Genomic DNA, 13370 nt, shown 5'->3' with positions numbered 1-13370 from the left:
CTGGCATCAGCTGCACCAGCACTTCCACGAATGATTTGCAGCCTTACAATCATTCTAGTATAGCATCTCCTTCTTCAACTACCCCATACTTGGCTTGTGCTCCTTTAATAGAGCATTTATGGTCAGCAGTTTGTTTCAGCAACATTTCTTTTTCCTTCCCCAGCTGCTTACAGGATTGCATCCATGTCTTCAGTTTACTGTCAGCGAATCCATTTTACTTCTTCAGTTGATCTAAAGCCTTCAGATTGTCTAGCTATAAAATAAAAAAAAAATTTTAGTTGCTAATAGGAAAATTCATTCTTCTGTCTAAGTATTATACTCTCACTAATGGCATCTCACCTACAATTAAAAGTTCAGTGCAACTAAAAATCCAAACAAAAGTTATAGTATGAATTTGTACAGTAGAGTTCACTTAGTAATATACAATTGAATTATAGCAGCTTCTAATTCCAACAGATAAACATTAAAGTCATGTTTATTGGAAAGCTACGTGTGTGTAGATTTCCTTGATAGAGAAATCATAATCTAAATATAATATTCAAAATAACCAAATGGCAGAACCCAGCCGAAAAGCATGTGGTCCAGGCATGTTTGTCCACCTTATGTGCATTGGGGTGCCAAAATAAATGGATGGTAGATATCTGGCAGCCTTATAAATCACACTTCAGGATAATGTAAATATCAAGCACAGTGCTCCATCAGCTGGGCATGGAGTGGGTACTGTAATTCAATGCCTGCTTGCCACAATAACGGCTCCACACTGTGCTACATGAGTGCTTTTTGATGTGTTTATTTCTGAAGCGAGAGCATAGAACTACAGTCCCTCATTCACCATAAATGGAAGTAGAAAAAGATTGCAGACTAGAAAATGCAGAGGGAATTGATAAGAAAAAAATTCACCTAGATGGACAGGTTTAAAAACTTTTCCCCTTCTGCTTGGCAGTAAACACCCAACCTATGCGTGTTACAAATAAAACTTCATATAGTCATTACCAGAATTTCTCTTTGCAGTGGCACATGGAATTGTTCACATGCCTATCTAAATTATTAGCAAGAATAGTGCTGTCATAAGAAGAATCACTTCATTAATAATTTAGATGGAAATTCTGCATACATCAGAACTGATATCCTCTCCCAAGTCGAGTGTGACATAAGGAGGTAGTAGAAGCAGTTTAAAGATAATAGGGGCATGTCTGCCCTGGGAAATTTCAGAAGATATTAATTAATGTGTTCATTAACACGATATTACAACATGCAGTGTAGACACTGCCCTGTTATGTTTACTATCACATCAGTCAGTTACGGTCAACCTTAGGGGCAGAGTGAAAAGACATGTTTAAACACGGTCTCATTTTGAAGTAGAGACCCTGGCAAGTAAGGTATTGTTTCCTTTGCACCATAAGTGAAACTTTACCAGAACAATGAATGAAAGTTCCTGATTGAATTCTGCCTGGATACCAAAATGTATCAGTCAGGCTAAAAAAGTGTTTTTAATTTATAAGGAGGTGGGGGTGCACTCAGAGGCTTGCTATGTGAAAGGGGTCAACAGGACAAAAGTTTGAGAATCACTGGGCTAAAGGATAATCTCTGCTGAACTACACTTTCCTTTTGATATCCAGGCTGCAAACTGTAGGCAGCTCAGGTACAGATGAAATAGGGGCCCATGCGTCAAGAGATCTGTTTTTTCTGCTGGTATAGTGGAGATTCCTTAGCTATCAATCAATCATGTCCAAAAATTCCCAGAACTTCTGGCTAGTGAAGAAATAGAAGGATGATTTCAGCTCTTTCCTCTTCCCTTTATGCGAAATGTCTTGTAAAGCAGCGGATTCTTCTCGACATCTGACATTATTTCCATGGCCTCTGAGAGAAGTTCTGACCTCTGGTTACTCACTTATGTTGAAAGGGATATAAACATTCATACTTCAGAGCACAAGCCAACCTCTAACAGGAGATAGGAAGAAATTTCCCTTGTGGGTTAGTTATTCCATAACTGCCCTCTACAGGTTTCTTGAACCTTCCTCTGAAGCAACTGCTACTGGCCACCGTCAGATGACATACAGGAGACTCAATGGACCACTAGTTTGACCCCATCTGTCCATTCCTATGTTTTTGTTCCAACACTACTGAATTCTGTAAAAGTAAACTAAAAGGACGTGTACCCTGACATACTGAAAAACGGTACAGCACAAGGTGTGCGGTTCAGAAAGCTGGACGCTCTTTTTTTCTGTGACACCCACCATAACCCTGGGGGCATCTTGTCTTCCAGGTATGCTCTTCACCAAGTGAGGTGTGTTCCTGTAGCAATCATACAAGGGCCAAAGTGAAAACTGGGTTGGCTTAAAGTATGTTCCTTGTACTTACCTGCCCCAAAAGAGACATTTGGACAGGATCTGAGAATGACGTGTCCACAAATGGAATTTCTGGAGACACATTGAGAAATCCCACTCAGAGGACATTACCAATGCATGGCATCAGCAAACCTGGTCACTGGGGAAAACTAGCTCCGGGGTGACTGCTGCCAGGATACAATTGATGAGATGAAGTTTTGGGTCTTTGTAAATCTTTACCAGAGTTGTAAATTTAATGTCAAAGCCATGCTTATTTTAACCTGGTTGAACAATGTCCTGCACTGGATTCAGAATAGTCTGATTTTGAACTCCAGCGGGGTTGGAATCCTTTCTAGCAGCTGGCAAGTTGGGAATGGATAAGTTTCGCTGGTCAGGGCACAAACAGTGATGTTGTCTGTAAATGGACAGGATTGTGTAACTTGAGACCTCAGCCTTGCTGTGATACTACCAGCCATTTAAACCTCTCAACACAGAGGATAGGTCAAAACGAAGAGTCTTGTATAGGAATTGTAAACTCTTCACACACAAATGCTCATTTTGTCTTTGTGATGCTGAAGATTTAATTGTTTGGGAAGAAAAAGATTTAGGTCATCTATGTGAGCTTCTGCTTCATACTCTCCTCTGCATGCTAAAATAAATTTGTTAGTCTTTAAGGTGCCACAAGTACTCCTGTTCCTGCTACTCTGAAACCATTCCCTTCATGAATACCTTTGGTGTTGGCAGTGACCAATGGATTACTATGCCGGCTTTGACAAGGAGGGTTCAGGCTTCTGTTGTCTCAGCTACTAATTTCACTGGTTCCCCAAATAGCCTTGCACTTATGAAAGTGGATGCACGGGGTATGGATGATTTTTTTCACGTTCATGAGCGTAAACAGTTTCCTTGTAGCCAGAGAGTAAGAATGCTTTGCTACAAATCACATCAAGATAGAGAAAAAATTGCCATGAAAGAATATCTTACACAACACCTCAAGGATTTGACAAGAATGTAACCCAGAGAACTCTCACACTCAAATTGAGGATCATACCCTAGAGACGATGGCCCACTTGCTTGCCACCAACTAGATTTCCCTTACTAAGTCTAAGAAATGGCCACAGTTGGAGTTTTGAAATTTGCTGTAGTGTCCTCACTCAATGGAATCTTTTGGAAGGAACCCCCTTCTGGAGGCATGGCCATGTCTCTCTCAGGTAGGACTACTGCTGCACTTAGGTTCCCCAAACTTACACATTTTCCTTATCTTTTTATATAACATTTTAGTTTAACATCTAGATTTAACCGGAAATGAATGGAATTCTTATGTGCCTCTCTTCTGGGCACACACTGGCTAAAGTGCTCTTTAATCCTTCAATGCTGAGCAAGCCTATGGAGAGGGAGAGGAGACTCCAAACTCCTTTCCTTGGTAAAGCCTGAGTCCTTGACCTGATAAACAGACAGGGACAATTCCCACTCCATTGTGACCTAAAATTTGGGTCCCCTTCCCTGCTTGAAAGAGGGTCCCAGGCTGAAAACAGAGATGAACAAACTATATTACCCTGCCACCTGAGAATGGGCTTCACAGAAGTAACACATCTCTCTGCACACCCAGATATACTTGGGGGGGGAGAGAAGGGAGGCAGCGAGTCTGATACAGAGCACTCCAGGAGACCCGTATATAGGAGAAAACAACAGCAAACACATCCTAAGGGTACGTCCAGTCTACCTGCCCTATCGGCGTGTAGGGATCGATTTATCGGGGATTGATATATCGTGGCTAATCTAGACACGATATATCGATCCCTGAATGCGCTCCCCATCAATTCCAGAACTCCACCGGAGCGAGCGGCGGTAGCGGAGTCGACGGGGGAGCCGTGGACATCGATCCCGTGCCGTGAGCACAGAAGGTAAATAGATCAAAGATACTTCGACTTCAGCTACGCTATTCACGTTGCTGAAGTTGCGTATCTTAGATCGACACTCCCCCCCACAGTGTAGACCAGCCCTAAGGGTGGGAAGGCAAGAGAAAAGATTTAAAGACTGATGTTTATACAACCTACTCATTAATTGTACGTATTACTTCTTTACAAAGGGGACAATTCTTTTTGCCTTTTTGGGACCCAGCGCATACGGAGTTTCCAAGTATTATTCCTGAGCAGACTATGTCGGGTTCTCATCTCCTTGAGAATCCTCATGGTTGTACTGAGAAAGAGAGAGGATTCTCTCCAGAACTTAGCAAGGTTATACCCTATGAGTGCCCAGCTTGGATTCATAGAGATTCGGTATTTTCTTTTGTTCTCTTAATAAATTCTTTCCTTTTCTTTGGACTTGGTTAATTCCTTCCCTTGGGGAAATTCAGGAAGGGAGGGGAAGTGGGCTGCTTCCTGTGTGTAGAGATTCAAGGCGGTTGAATCCAGGCATCTCTGTCTCCGGAGCAGGCTGGAGAGAGGGAAGAGGGGGGAGGGGGAAGGTTCCTCCTCTGTGAATTGATCTGTGTTCCCAAGGGGGGAAACAGGGGTGTCCCGGCCCACGGAATTGACCGGGTGGTGGCAGCCGAAGGGGAGACCTACCCTAGGATTTTGCGGTGGGGGGGAAGACATGCTGGTCCTCACTTTGAAACCGCCCAGTTTCAAGTGAGGGTTCAGACCAGGACAGAAGGCAAGAGAAAAGATTTAAAGACTGATGTTTATACAACCTACTCATTAATTGTACGTATTACTTCCTTACAAAGGAACAATTCTTTTGCCTTTTTGGGACCCAGCGCATTCGGAGTTTCCAAGTATTATTCCTGAGCAGACTATGTCGGGTTCTCATCTCCTTGAGAATCCTCATGCTCCTGATCAAGCCTTCTCACAATGGAGTCAGGGCTTCCAATGGGTGTGTTTATGGATGCATGCATGGCACTAGTGCGCTGGTCCAACAAAGCCCCGTCCCCTCACAGAGCAAGGGTTGGTGGCTTGGAGCAGCAAGACATAGGTAACCCTCTAAGCCCCTAAAAGCTGCCCCCTGAACTACTTGGACTTAGCTTGATCTTGCAGGGCTTTTCTAGCACTGCAATAGCGGTCAAAGGGAGTTACTGAGAGGTGCCGTGTTTGCGGATCCACAGAACTTACTTGAGGAAAGGGAAAGAGGAGCAAGAAGTTGAAATGAAATCAATATGGCAGAAAAATGAACAATAATTAATTAGAAGACAAAGTGTTGGGAGAAACTGAACCGCCAACTTGTTCTGCTGGTGGACACAATTTCTGGTGGCCTGAGGTGAAGGGTGGAGCTTAGTCCGGGGACCTTCAGCAACAACACTGATCCACCTCCCAGTTCTACAGGGGAGAGGAATCACCTCCTTGTTACCAGTGAGGAGAAAACCTGGGCCACAGAACAGACAAAACGTGCACAATTTTATCACGTTTTCAGGTGTCCCGCTAAAGACCTCCTGTATCTTTGATAGCCAGAAGTTGAGAAGATAACAGATTTAATCACATTTCCATGCTACTAATGGAGAAGTTATAGCAAATGTTATCTTAGAATAGAGAATAGATATTAAAAAGGACACAATTTAATATTTGGGCTCTTAAAAGCTAAATGCCTCATTAACTGTCAGCAAAGGATATTGATATTGCTCTTATCTGGCATTGATAACAGAGACTGAAAATAACATGGCTTTGTTAGTTTCCGTATTGTACCATTTCAACCAAGATATAGGACAAATCATTTGAAATAGTTTCCATTTTCCCTGTCATGAACTAAGTAACGTGCTACTGATTCATTCTTTCTTTTTATTACCTTGCTCAGTTGCTCATTTTCTTGAAGCGAGTTGTTAAGTTGCTCTTGAAGTTTCTTTTGCTCTGCCTTGATGTTTACTATTTCCTTTTTTAAACAAGCCAACTCGGCTGCAGATAGATTTTGGAGATGAGCGATCTCAGCTTGTTTAAGTTGCAACTCTGACTGCACTTTCTCAAGTTCCTCAGTCAAATCTTGATTTTTCCCCTCTAAATCCCGAATCTCAGCTTCTTTCTTTTCTAATTGTATTTCCTGAGACAAACTCTTCTCTATAGTAATAAAAAAAAATAAGTGCTTAATTTGTGAAAGCAAACTATGTCAAATATGCAATATTAGCTTTTATGGATAACACTATAAAATGGCAATATTGCCAATTTTCAATTTTTCACCTAGCAATACATTTTCTTAGTATTTCAGAATATAATTACTTATGTGTTCTAAAACTGCCTTTATTCCCAAACCATGACATTGGATAGCTGAGACAATTTTAGCATTGCCAGAATTCAGTTTTGCAGAAAGAACATACTGCTAGTCAAATCGCTCTATGCTTCACAATTGTAACTGTTTCTACAGCCCATCTTCCCTGAGGTCCGATGGCTTGTACTCTGAAACTCATGGTTGACAGATAACAGTACCAATGGCTAGATAAAGAATGTTGGTGCCCTATTTGTCCATTTTCCTCTCTTTAAAATCCAGCATATATAAAAATGTTCAAGGTGTTTGATGAACTGATGTATGGAGTAAAATTAAGAGACATGGGCAATACAAGAGATTTCCTGTATTGCAAAGAGAATTCTATTGAATAACACCAACTTACCATATGAAACAAGACTACGCATTCCCTTCCTACAGGACAAGGAAAATTCAATGTCTCCAAGACCCAGAACTTGGTGAGAAAGAGGAGCAGACAGAGGGGAAGGGAAATGATAGCAATCAACAGTTATTTGAAATATATCAACACCTAGGGTGGAGAAGGATTATTTAGGTGGTGATTCAAAGGGGGTGTGTGGCGGGCCGGTTGCCCGCTCTAGCCCTGAAGGGGTTGGAACAGCCCTGCAGAGGGCTGTGGCTGGGGAAAGCAGCAAGCCTGGGCTGATTGGGGAGGCAGCTACAGCTGGGCCAGTCCCCAATCAGGCCACAGCTGGCCCTTATAAAAGGGCTGTGAGCCAGGCACTCAGTCAGTCTCCCTCTAGCTCTGAAGGGAGAGGGACCTGGCTGCTGGGGTACTAGAGTGAAGCAGGGCTAGGGAAAGCTCCAGACTGGCAACTCCCCAGGCCGCAGGGCCTTGTCCAAGTCCCACAGAGGTACTGAGTTGCAGGGAAAGGCAGCAGGTCCAAATCCCCCAGCCAATGATGAGTGGCCATTACAGACTGCAGTCAGCCTCAGTGAAAGGGGGCTAGATGGTACTGGCAGTAGCCACTGAGACAAGGTGGATATTGGGGGGGGGGTATGCCGGGGGGGGGGGAGACCCAGATAGTGGATTTCTGCTGGGAGCAGGAGCCTGACGGGGAGGGCACCGGGGTCTGGGAGGGACATGGGGGCCAGTGAGGAGAGGGATAGTGACCAGCAGAGGATGCTCCAGCTAGAAATGAGCTCAGTCCCTGGATGACCAGAAGGAGGCACTGCAGGGTGAGAGGATAGTCAGAGACTTGTTAGAGAGGAAGAACTGTCCGGGGGTTAAGGGTGACAGCCTAGGACTCTGAGCACCCACATTCAGTTATGTTTCAATTAAGACGAGGTATTGTTGGTTGCAGTGCACAGCTACAGCACAAACATCTTCTGACTTATTTTTTGTTCATAATTATTCCCTTCAGAAAATGGAGATAATGCTACCATTTGACACCTTAAGAACCACAGCTAGAAGATAGCGAAAGCAAGAAAATGGACTTAGAAGGCGTTACATTTTATTAGCTAGCCGAAAGTGCTGCCACTTGCCAAGAATAAGATCAAAACAGAAAGCACTTATTTGGATGGCCTCATGGATTGGAGAGTGCAAAATACTGATTAAAATGGGAGCAGGACTGGGTCCATACATTTAATTTTGAAATCTCATTAAGTAAGGTTAGACTTCTACAGGGATAAGCTGGAGCAGTCTCCTTCTTTACAATGGCTATTTAGCAGAATTACCTGTTTAAAGAACCTCCACACTGAAGTAATAGTTTGCAACAGGATTTAAATAGGTAGAAATGTGTATCTCACTTTTCATCTCTTCCGCATAATTCTGGGTCTCCTTCAGAAACTGTTTAGCTGTTTTCAGTTCTTCTTGCAGCTGATGGATTTCTTGAGATTTTTGATCAGACTGGCAGCGAAGAAGGTTTTTTTCCTCCATTTCCTACAACAAAACATTAGTTACAAAACAGTTGATTAAGTCACGGCACTCTTGGCAGTCCTCAGAGGGCAGACAATCCTTTTGGGACGTCTCCCAGCTGGCACAGATCACAGCAGTACTTAGGTGGCTCAGGATACGGAAACAGGGAGCTACAAACAGTTCTCCGGTGCCTGCCTATAGAAGATCTTGACACAGGATAGAATTCAGCCCACAAAAACTGAGCGTCAGTGAAGTTAAGTGACTTGCCCAAAGCCACAGAGGGGAGTCAGTATCAGAACACAGGAGAACTTTCCAGTTCTAGCTCCTGTTCTCAGACCACCCATCTCTCAGCGTGGATGAATCAAATATATGAAGTTGCTCTTGGTAGCAAGGTAGCATTTGAAGTAAAGTATTATTAGTCAGTAATACCTGGGGCTCGGATAGTACATTTTCTAAGCATCTTTTTTTCCAAATATTTTAAGAAAAGTTAAAATAACCCATACAACTATGTCCTACCTGGGAACTGAAATAAAAGTTATTTCTAAGAAACTAACTCCTTCCACCCAACTCCTGCATTGCTGGGTAACAGACGGCATGGCACTGGTGGGACTCTACTGGAAGCAAGCCATCATTTCTTCATCTACTTACTACGAGCAGATGGGCACTAGTGCGCAGAAGCCAAATTCAAGAAAAGGAGGGTCTGGATGGAAAACAAATTATAACCTTGCCGACACAGCAAGTCTGTATTTTCAGCTATTTAAACAAGTCACCCAAAGACCATAACTAAAACCGTTGATGCTTCTAGTTATTTTCCTTTTGTCCCACAACCTTCTAGTCCAAACTATCCAACTGCTATACCAACACACACACACACACACACACACACACTCTATCAATCATTCTAAAAGACACAGGTGTCAAGCGACAACATTTTCAGACAATGCTGATGTATGACAAATGTTTCAAAGCTGTATGAATTCTCAGCTTCCTGTGTTCAAAATATCAACAAAGTTCAAGGGGTTTAAAGGGCTGAAACGCACAGCCCTCTTGCTGTGACTCAGCACACGTGGCTCTGATTAAGAAGCATTCAACAAAAAGATGGAACCAACAACCTAACATCGCTGCACAAAAATCCCATGCTCTGATGCAGGACGTTCACAAAACCATTTACAAGAAATGCATTCTCCTACCTTAATCTGGTAAGGCTACATCCCATCATTTGTATTTACAATTTGTATTGTAAATTGTATTTACAATCTGTATTGTATTTACAATTTGGCCTCAATCGCCTCAGTCCTCAGCTGCTCATTTGAGAGGTAACATTTAGGTGTTGGACTGACGATCAGCTATCACCAAATATGCCATTGAACAGCCAACAAACAGAAAGGATCAATACCAAACTAGACTCAATTCGGTACAATCCAAATACCAAGAGATTGACAAATTACTCTACCTTTTCCACTTACTATATACTCAAGGAATAGGTTACATGTTGTGAAAAACCAGTATTTGTACATCTTAATTCCCCATATTTATGGACCAACAAAGACATTCAGCTTGCACCTCTGTCTCCATAACCACATTCTTCAGGGGCAAGGGAAATTAGTGTCGTGCTATCCTCTATCTTAAATTTATCACCTGACTTTATATCGCAAGGATAGGCAACTTATGGCATGCGTGCCACAGACGGCACACGAGCTGATTTTCAGTGGCACTCACACTGCCTGGGTCCTGGCCACTGGTCCAGAGGCCTCTGCATTTTAATTTAATTTTAAATGAAGCTTCTTAAACATTTTAAAAACCTTTTTTACTTTACATACACCAATAGTTTAGTTATATATTATAGACTTATAGAAAGAGACCTTCTAAAAACGTTAAATTGTATTACTGGCACGCGAAACCTTAAATTAGAGTGAATAAATGAAGACTCGGCACACCACTTCTGAAAGGTTGCCGACCCCTGTTATGTCGCTATCTAAACCAGGAAGTTAACAAGATCATAACTGTACCACCACCAAATTCTAACTGGTTTTCAACCTTTTTAACCTGTTTTATATCAGTCATAATAGCTCCATAGTACTCCAAATTAAAAAGGAAGTAAAAAATGAGAATGAAATAACCTAGTTCCATTCTAGAAAGGAGTAGGCTTTTCTGGATAAAAACCTATAGATGTCCAAGTTTGAGTATGAATCGAGTGTTTCAAGAGTAAACCTGGAAAGAAGAGTATGTATAGAGAAAATACTAACCACCTCTGTAGAAAACGTTTGATTAATGTGCTCACACAGCTAGGATGACACATAGCTATGCCGGACAGCTATCGTGGACAAATTTAGAACCTCTGTATGAACTCAGTGTAGACCATGTCTATCATAAATAAAAAAGCAGTTTTCTATTAGAGAGTGTGGATAGAAAAGAAGCAGTGCTCATATCAGAACAAGGCTAAAGGGAACGGTTGTAGGGCATTACCCCCAGATTGCCTTTGGGCCCATCTGCTACCTCAGTTTACCTTTAATCTTGCATCAAACCAGATATCACATGTGGTGATTTTACAGTAGTGCTCTCTTCCAGGTTGGTTTATTATCATAACACAAGACTCAAAAATATCCTTAACCAGCCTCAATTATTCTTTTCCGCGTATAATGCCTCAAGTTTTTCCAGGTCTTGATCAGAGCAGGCCCATCCTTGTGGTCCCGCCCCTCTCCTAGCTGGGACTTCTGCATCCTGCAAGTCCATCAATGGAGGCTTATCCCTGCACAGTTTCCAGTTCCTTGTAATTCTCTTCCCCCAAAAGGCTTTTGCCTTGGAGTTCTGGAAAATTGTCACCTGTCCTCTTCACAGGCTCTCTGCCTGGGCACTAACGAGAGAGTCTCTCTCTGAACTTTTGGGGCAGGGGGGAGGGGTCTCTCTCTCTTGAATGACCACAGGCTGCCCTTTTACCTGCCAGCAGGCCCGGTTTAGATGCATGCTTCTGTCACATGACCCTTGTATTTATTCCCATCATACAGGGAGATGGGCTAAACCTGACAAAAGGTGCAGCTGTGCCCCAGTCTTTTAATGGACCAGCTCACCCTGTGACAGGAACATACCACAGCTTGCTCTGACCTGTGATATATTTAGTTGCACTTAAATATTAGTCATGTATAGGTCTTCAAACACAATAAAGAGGACAGTTAAATTTTACATAAAATAAAAACTCAGCATCACCACTTCCATTTGAATATTATATTAAAAATCCTACTTTGTTGAGTTCTGCTCGTAGAGCATCGTTGGCTTGCTGCAAGTCCTGGTTTATCTGGTCGCACGGCAGATCCCCTGTCAGTAAGTCATGTAGCTGATGAAACACGTCGTAGAAATGTAGAAGACTGGGGGGGAGAGGGGTAGGAGAGAGAAATACACTCTAGTTACATGTTTCTTGTCAAGTTACTATAACTATTAACACTGGAAAACGCAGGGGAGGGGCTGTAAATTGCCTCTTAAAAAAGTTACTAATTACACAAAAGCGCTCTCTGACAGAAGCAAAAAGAGTTTAAAACCCATTTTTAAGTAAAGCATAAATTCTGTTATGGCCACTAATGGCCATGACTCACTTTGGCCAATCAGAGTAGCCTACTTCATCTGCTACACCAAGACAGGTGGATCAAAAAAATACTAGCAAATAATGGAATGAAGCTTATATAGCGATTCAAAAGTAGATCTCCATAACAACATCGAGCATTACAACTAAGCAACCAGACTAATCCCCAATAATCACTTTGGGCTGCGGGGAATTCCCTTCTTTGCTATGATTACTAATGGCCATGACTCACTTTGGCCAATCAGAGTAGCCTACTTCATCTGCTACACCAAGACAGGTGGATCAAAAAAATACTAGCAAATAATGGAAGTAGATCTCCATAACAACATCGAGCATTACAACTAAGCAACCAGACTAATCACCAATAATCATGATCCTTTGGGGTGCGGGGAATTCCCTTCTTTGCTATGATTACATGTTTAGCTTATTGCTGTCAAAATGTTTTTCATGAGGAAAATGCCTTAGTTATTTTCAATTTGACTTAACACATGACTGGGCAGCAACAGAAGTTTGGTAGAGGGGCATTGACTCCTCCCGCCTCAGGTCTGGGGGAGCAGAACTTCACTAATGCACACCTCCTAAGATCCTTAGGAATCTAGCCCATCTCCTGCAACCATTAGGAGATGCAAAGTAGATATCCATCTGGGTATAATTCGTTTTTGAGGCTTCTTCCAGGCCCCACGGTCCTTATGGTTGGGGCTCTACATGAATTTGAGAGGGGATTTATATGAGGGAATAGGGCTATGAGGGGCCTTTTAGTCGGGGGTGTTGGGATTGGTAAGGAAAAGAGAGGGCTGAGTGGGGGAGCAGAAAGCAGAGGAAGATAGGGAGGGAAAGCACTAGTGGCGTCTCCTGGCAACAAACCTCTCTGCCAAACTTCTCTTGGCAGCAGCTGCAGGACTCCCCTCTAACAAATCATAGCAGGTTTGTCAGCTGGAGAAGGTAGTGAAGTGCTAGTGCTTCCCCTCAGCTTCCTCGTAAGCACCCTCCTATCCTCCAGCAAGACACCTGCTCCATCCCATGTCCTCAAGCACCCCCACAGCCTGTTCCCACTCTCATTGCCAGCCAGAGCCCCATCCTATGAAGTCCCCACCCTCTTGGATCCCAGTGATCCATTTCCCCAAATCATTATGTCTCCCAACCCCCTTATTATATTCAGTGAGCAAATTATTAGCAAAATGTTCAAACTTTTTTCTGATTTTATTTTTGTCATCGAACTGTAAATTAGAGGTGAACAAATTGGTAGCCTGCCTGCCCAGCCTACCTTGAAGAAATACGGATTCACTTCCTCTTACCAAGTTATAACCACCAGACTACTATTATCAACAGCTAGGGAACATGGCTTTAGTCAACTTAATTCGTGGTAGGCCAGTAAATTGTTTCACTAACA

General features: G+C 42.7%; 1 protein-coding gene across 1 annotated transcript; it reads right to left on the bottom strand.

Annotated features, from left to right (window-relative positions):
- Positions 1 to 1305: 1305 nt before the first annotated feature.
- LOC120394194 (centromere protein F-like) lies at positions 1306 to 9641 on the bottom strand. The gene is made up of 5 exons (XM_039518428.1): positions 9597 to 9641; positions 8298 to 8430; positions 6102 to 6367; positions 2238 to 2295; positions 1306 to 1310 (listed from the first exon to the last, which is right to left on the bottom strand). The coding sequence occupies exons 2-5, from the start codon at positions 8425 to 8427 to the stop codon at positions 1306 to 1308; spliced, it is 459 nt and encodes a 152-aa protein (XP_039374362.1). The 5' UTR covers positions 8428 to 8430; positions 9597 to 9641.
- Positions 9642 to 13370: the final 3729 nt, after the last annotated feature.

The sequence above is a fragment of the Mauremys reevesii genome, unplaced genomic scaffold (assembly GCF_016161935.1).
Source record: "Mauremys reevesii isolate NIE-2019 unplaced genomic scaffold, ASM1616193v1 Contig41, whole genome shotgun sequence".
NCBI lineage: Eukaryota > Metazoa > Chordata > Testudines > Geoemydidae > Mauremys > Mauremys reevesii.
This window is presented reverse-complemented; position numbering and strand designations above follow the sequence as displayed.

Excerpts from the sequence above, each read along its gene's own strand:
- LOC120394194 (XM_039518428.1), bottom strand. The coding sequence starts at position 8,427 with ATGGAGGAAAAAAACCTTCTTCGCTGCCAGTCTGATCAAAAATCTCAA. Across the intron at positions 6,368-8,297 it reads TTATGCGGAAGAGATGAAAA|AGAAGAGTTTGTCTCAGGAA; the intron begins GTGAGATACACA and ends TTATTACTATAG. Across the intron at positions 2,296-6,101 it reads AAAATGAGCAACTGAGCAAG|GAACACACCTCACTTGGTGA; the intron begins GTAATAAAAAGA and ends TGATTGCTACAG.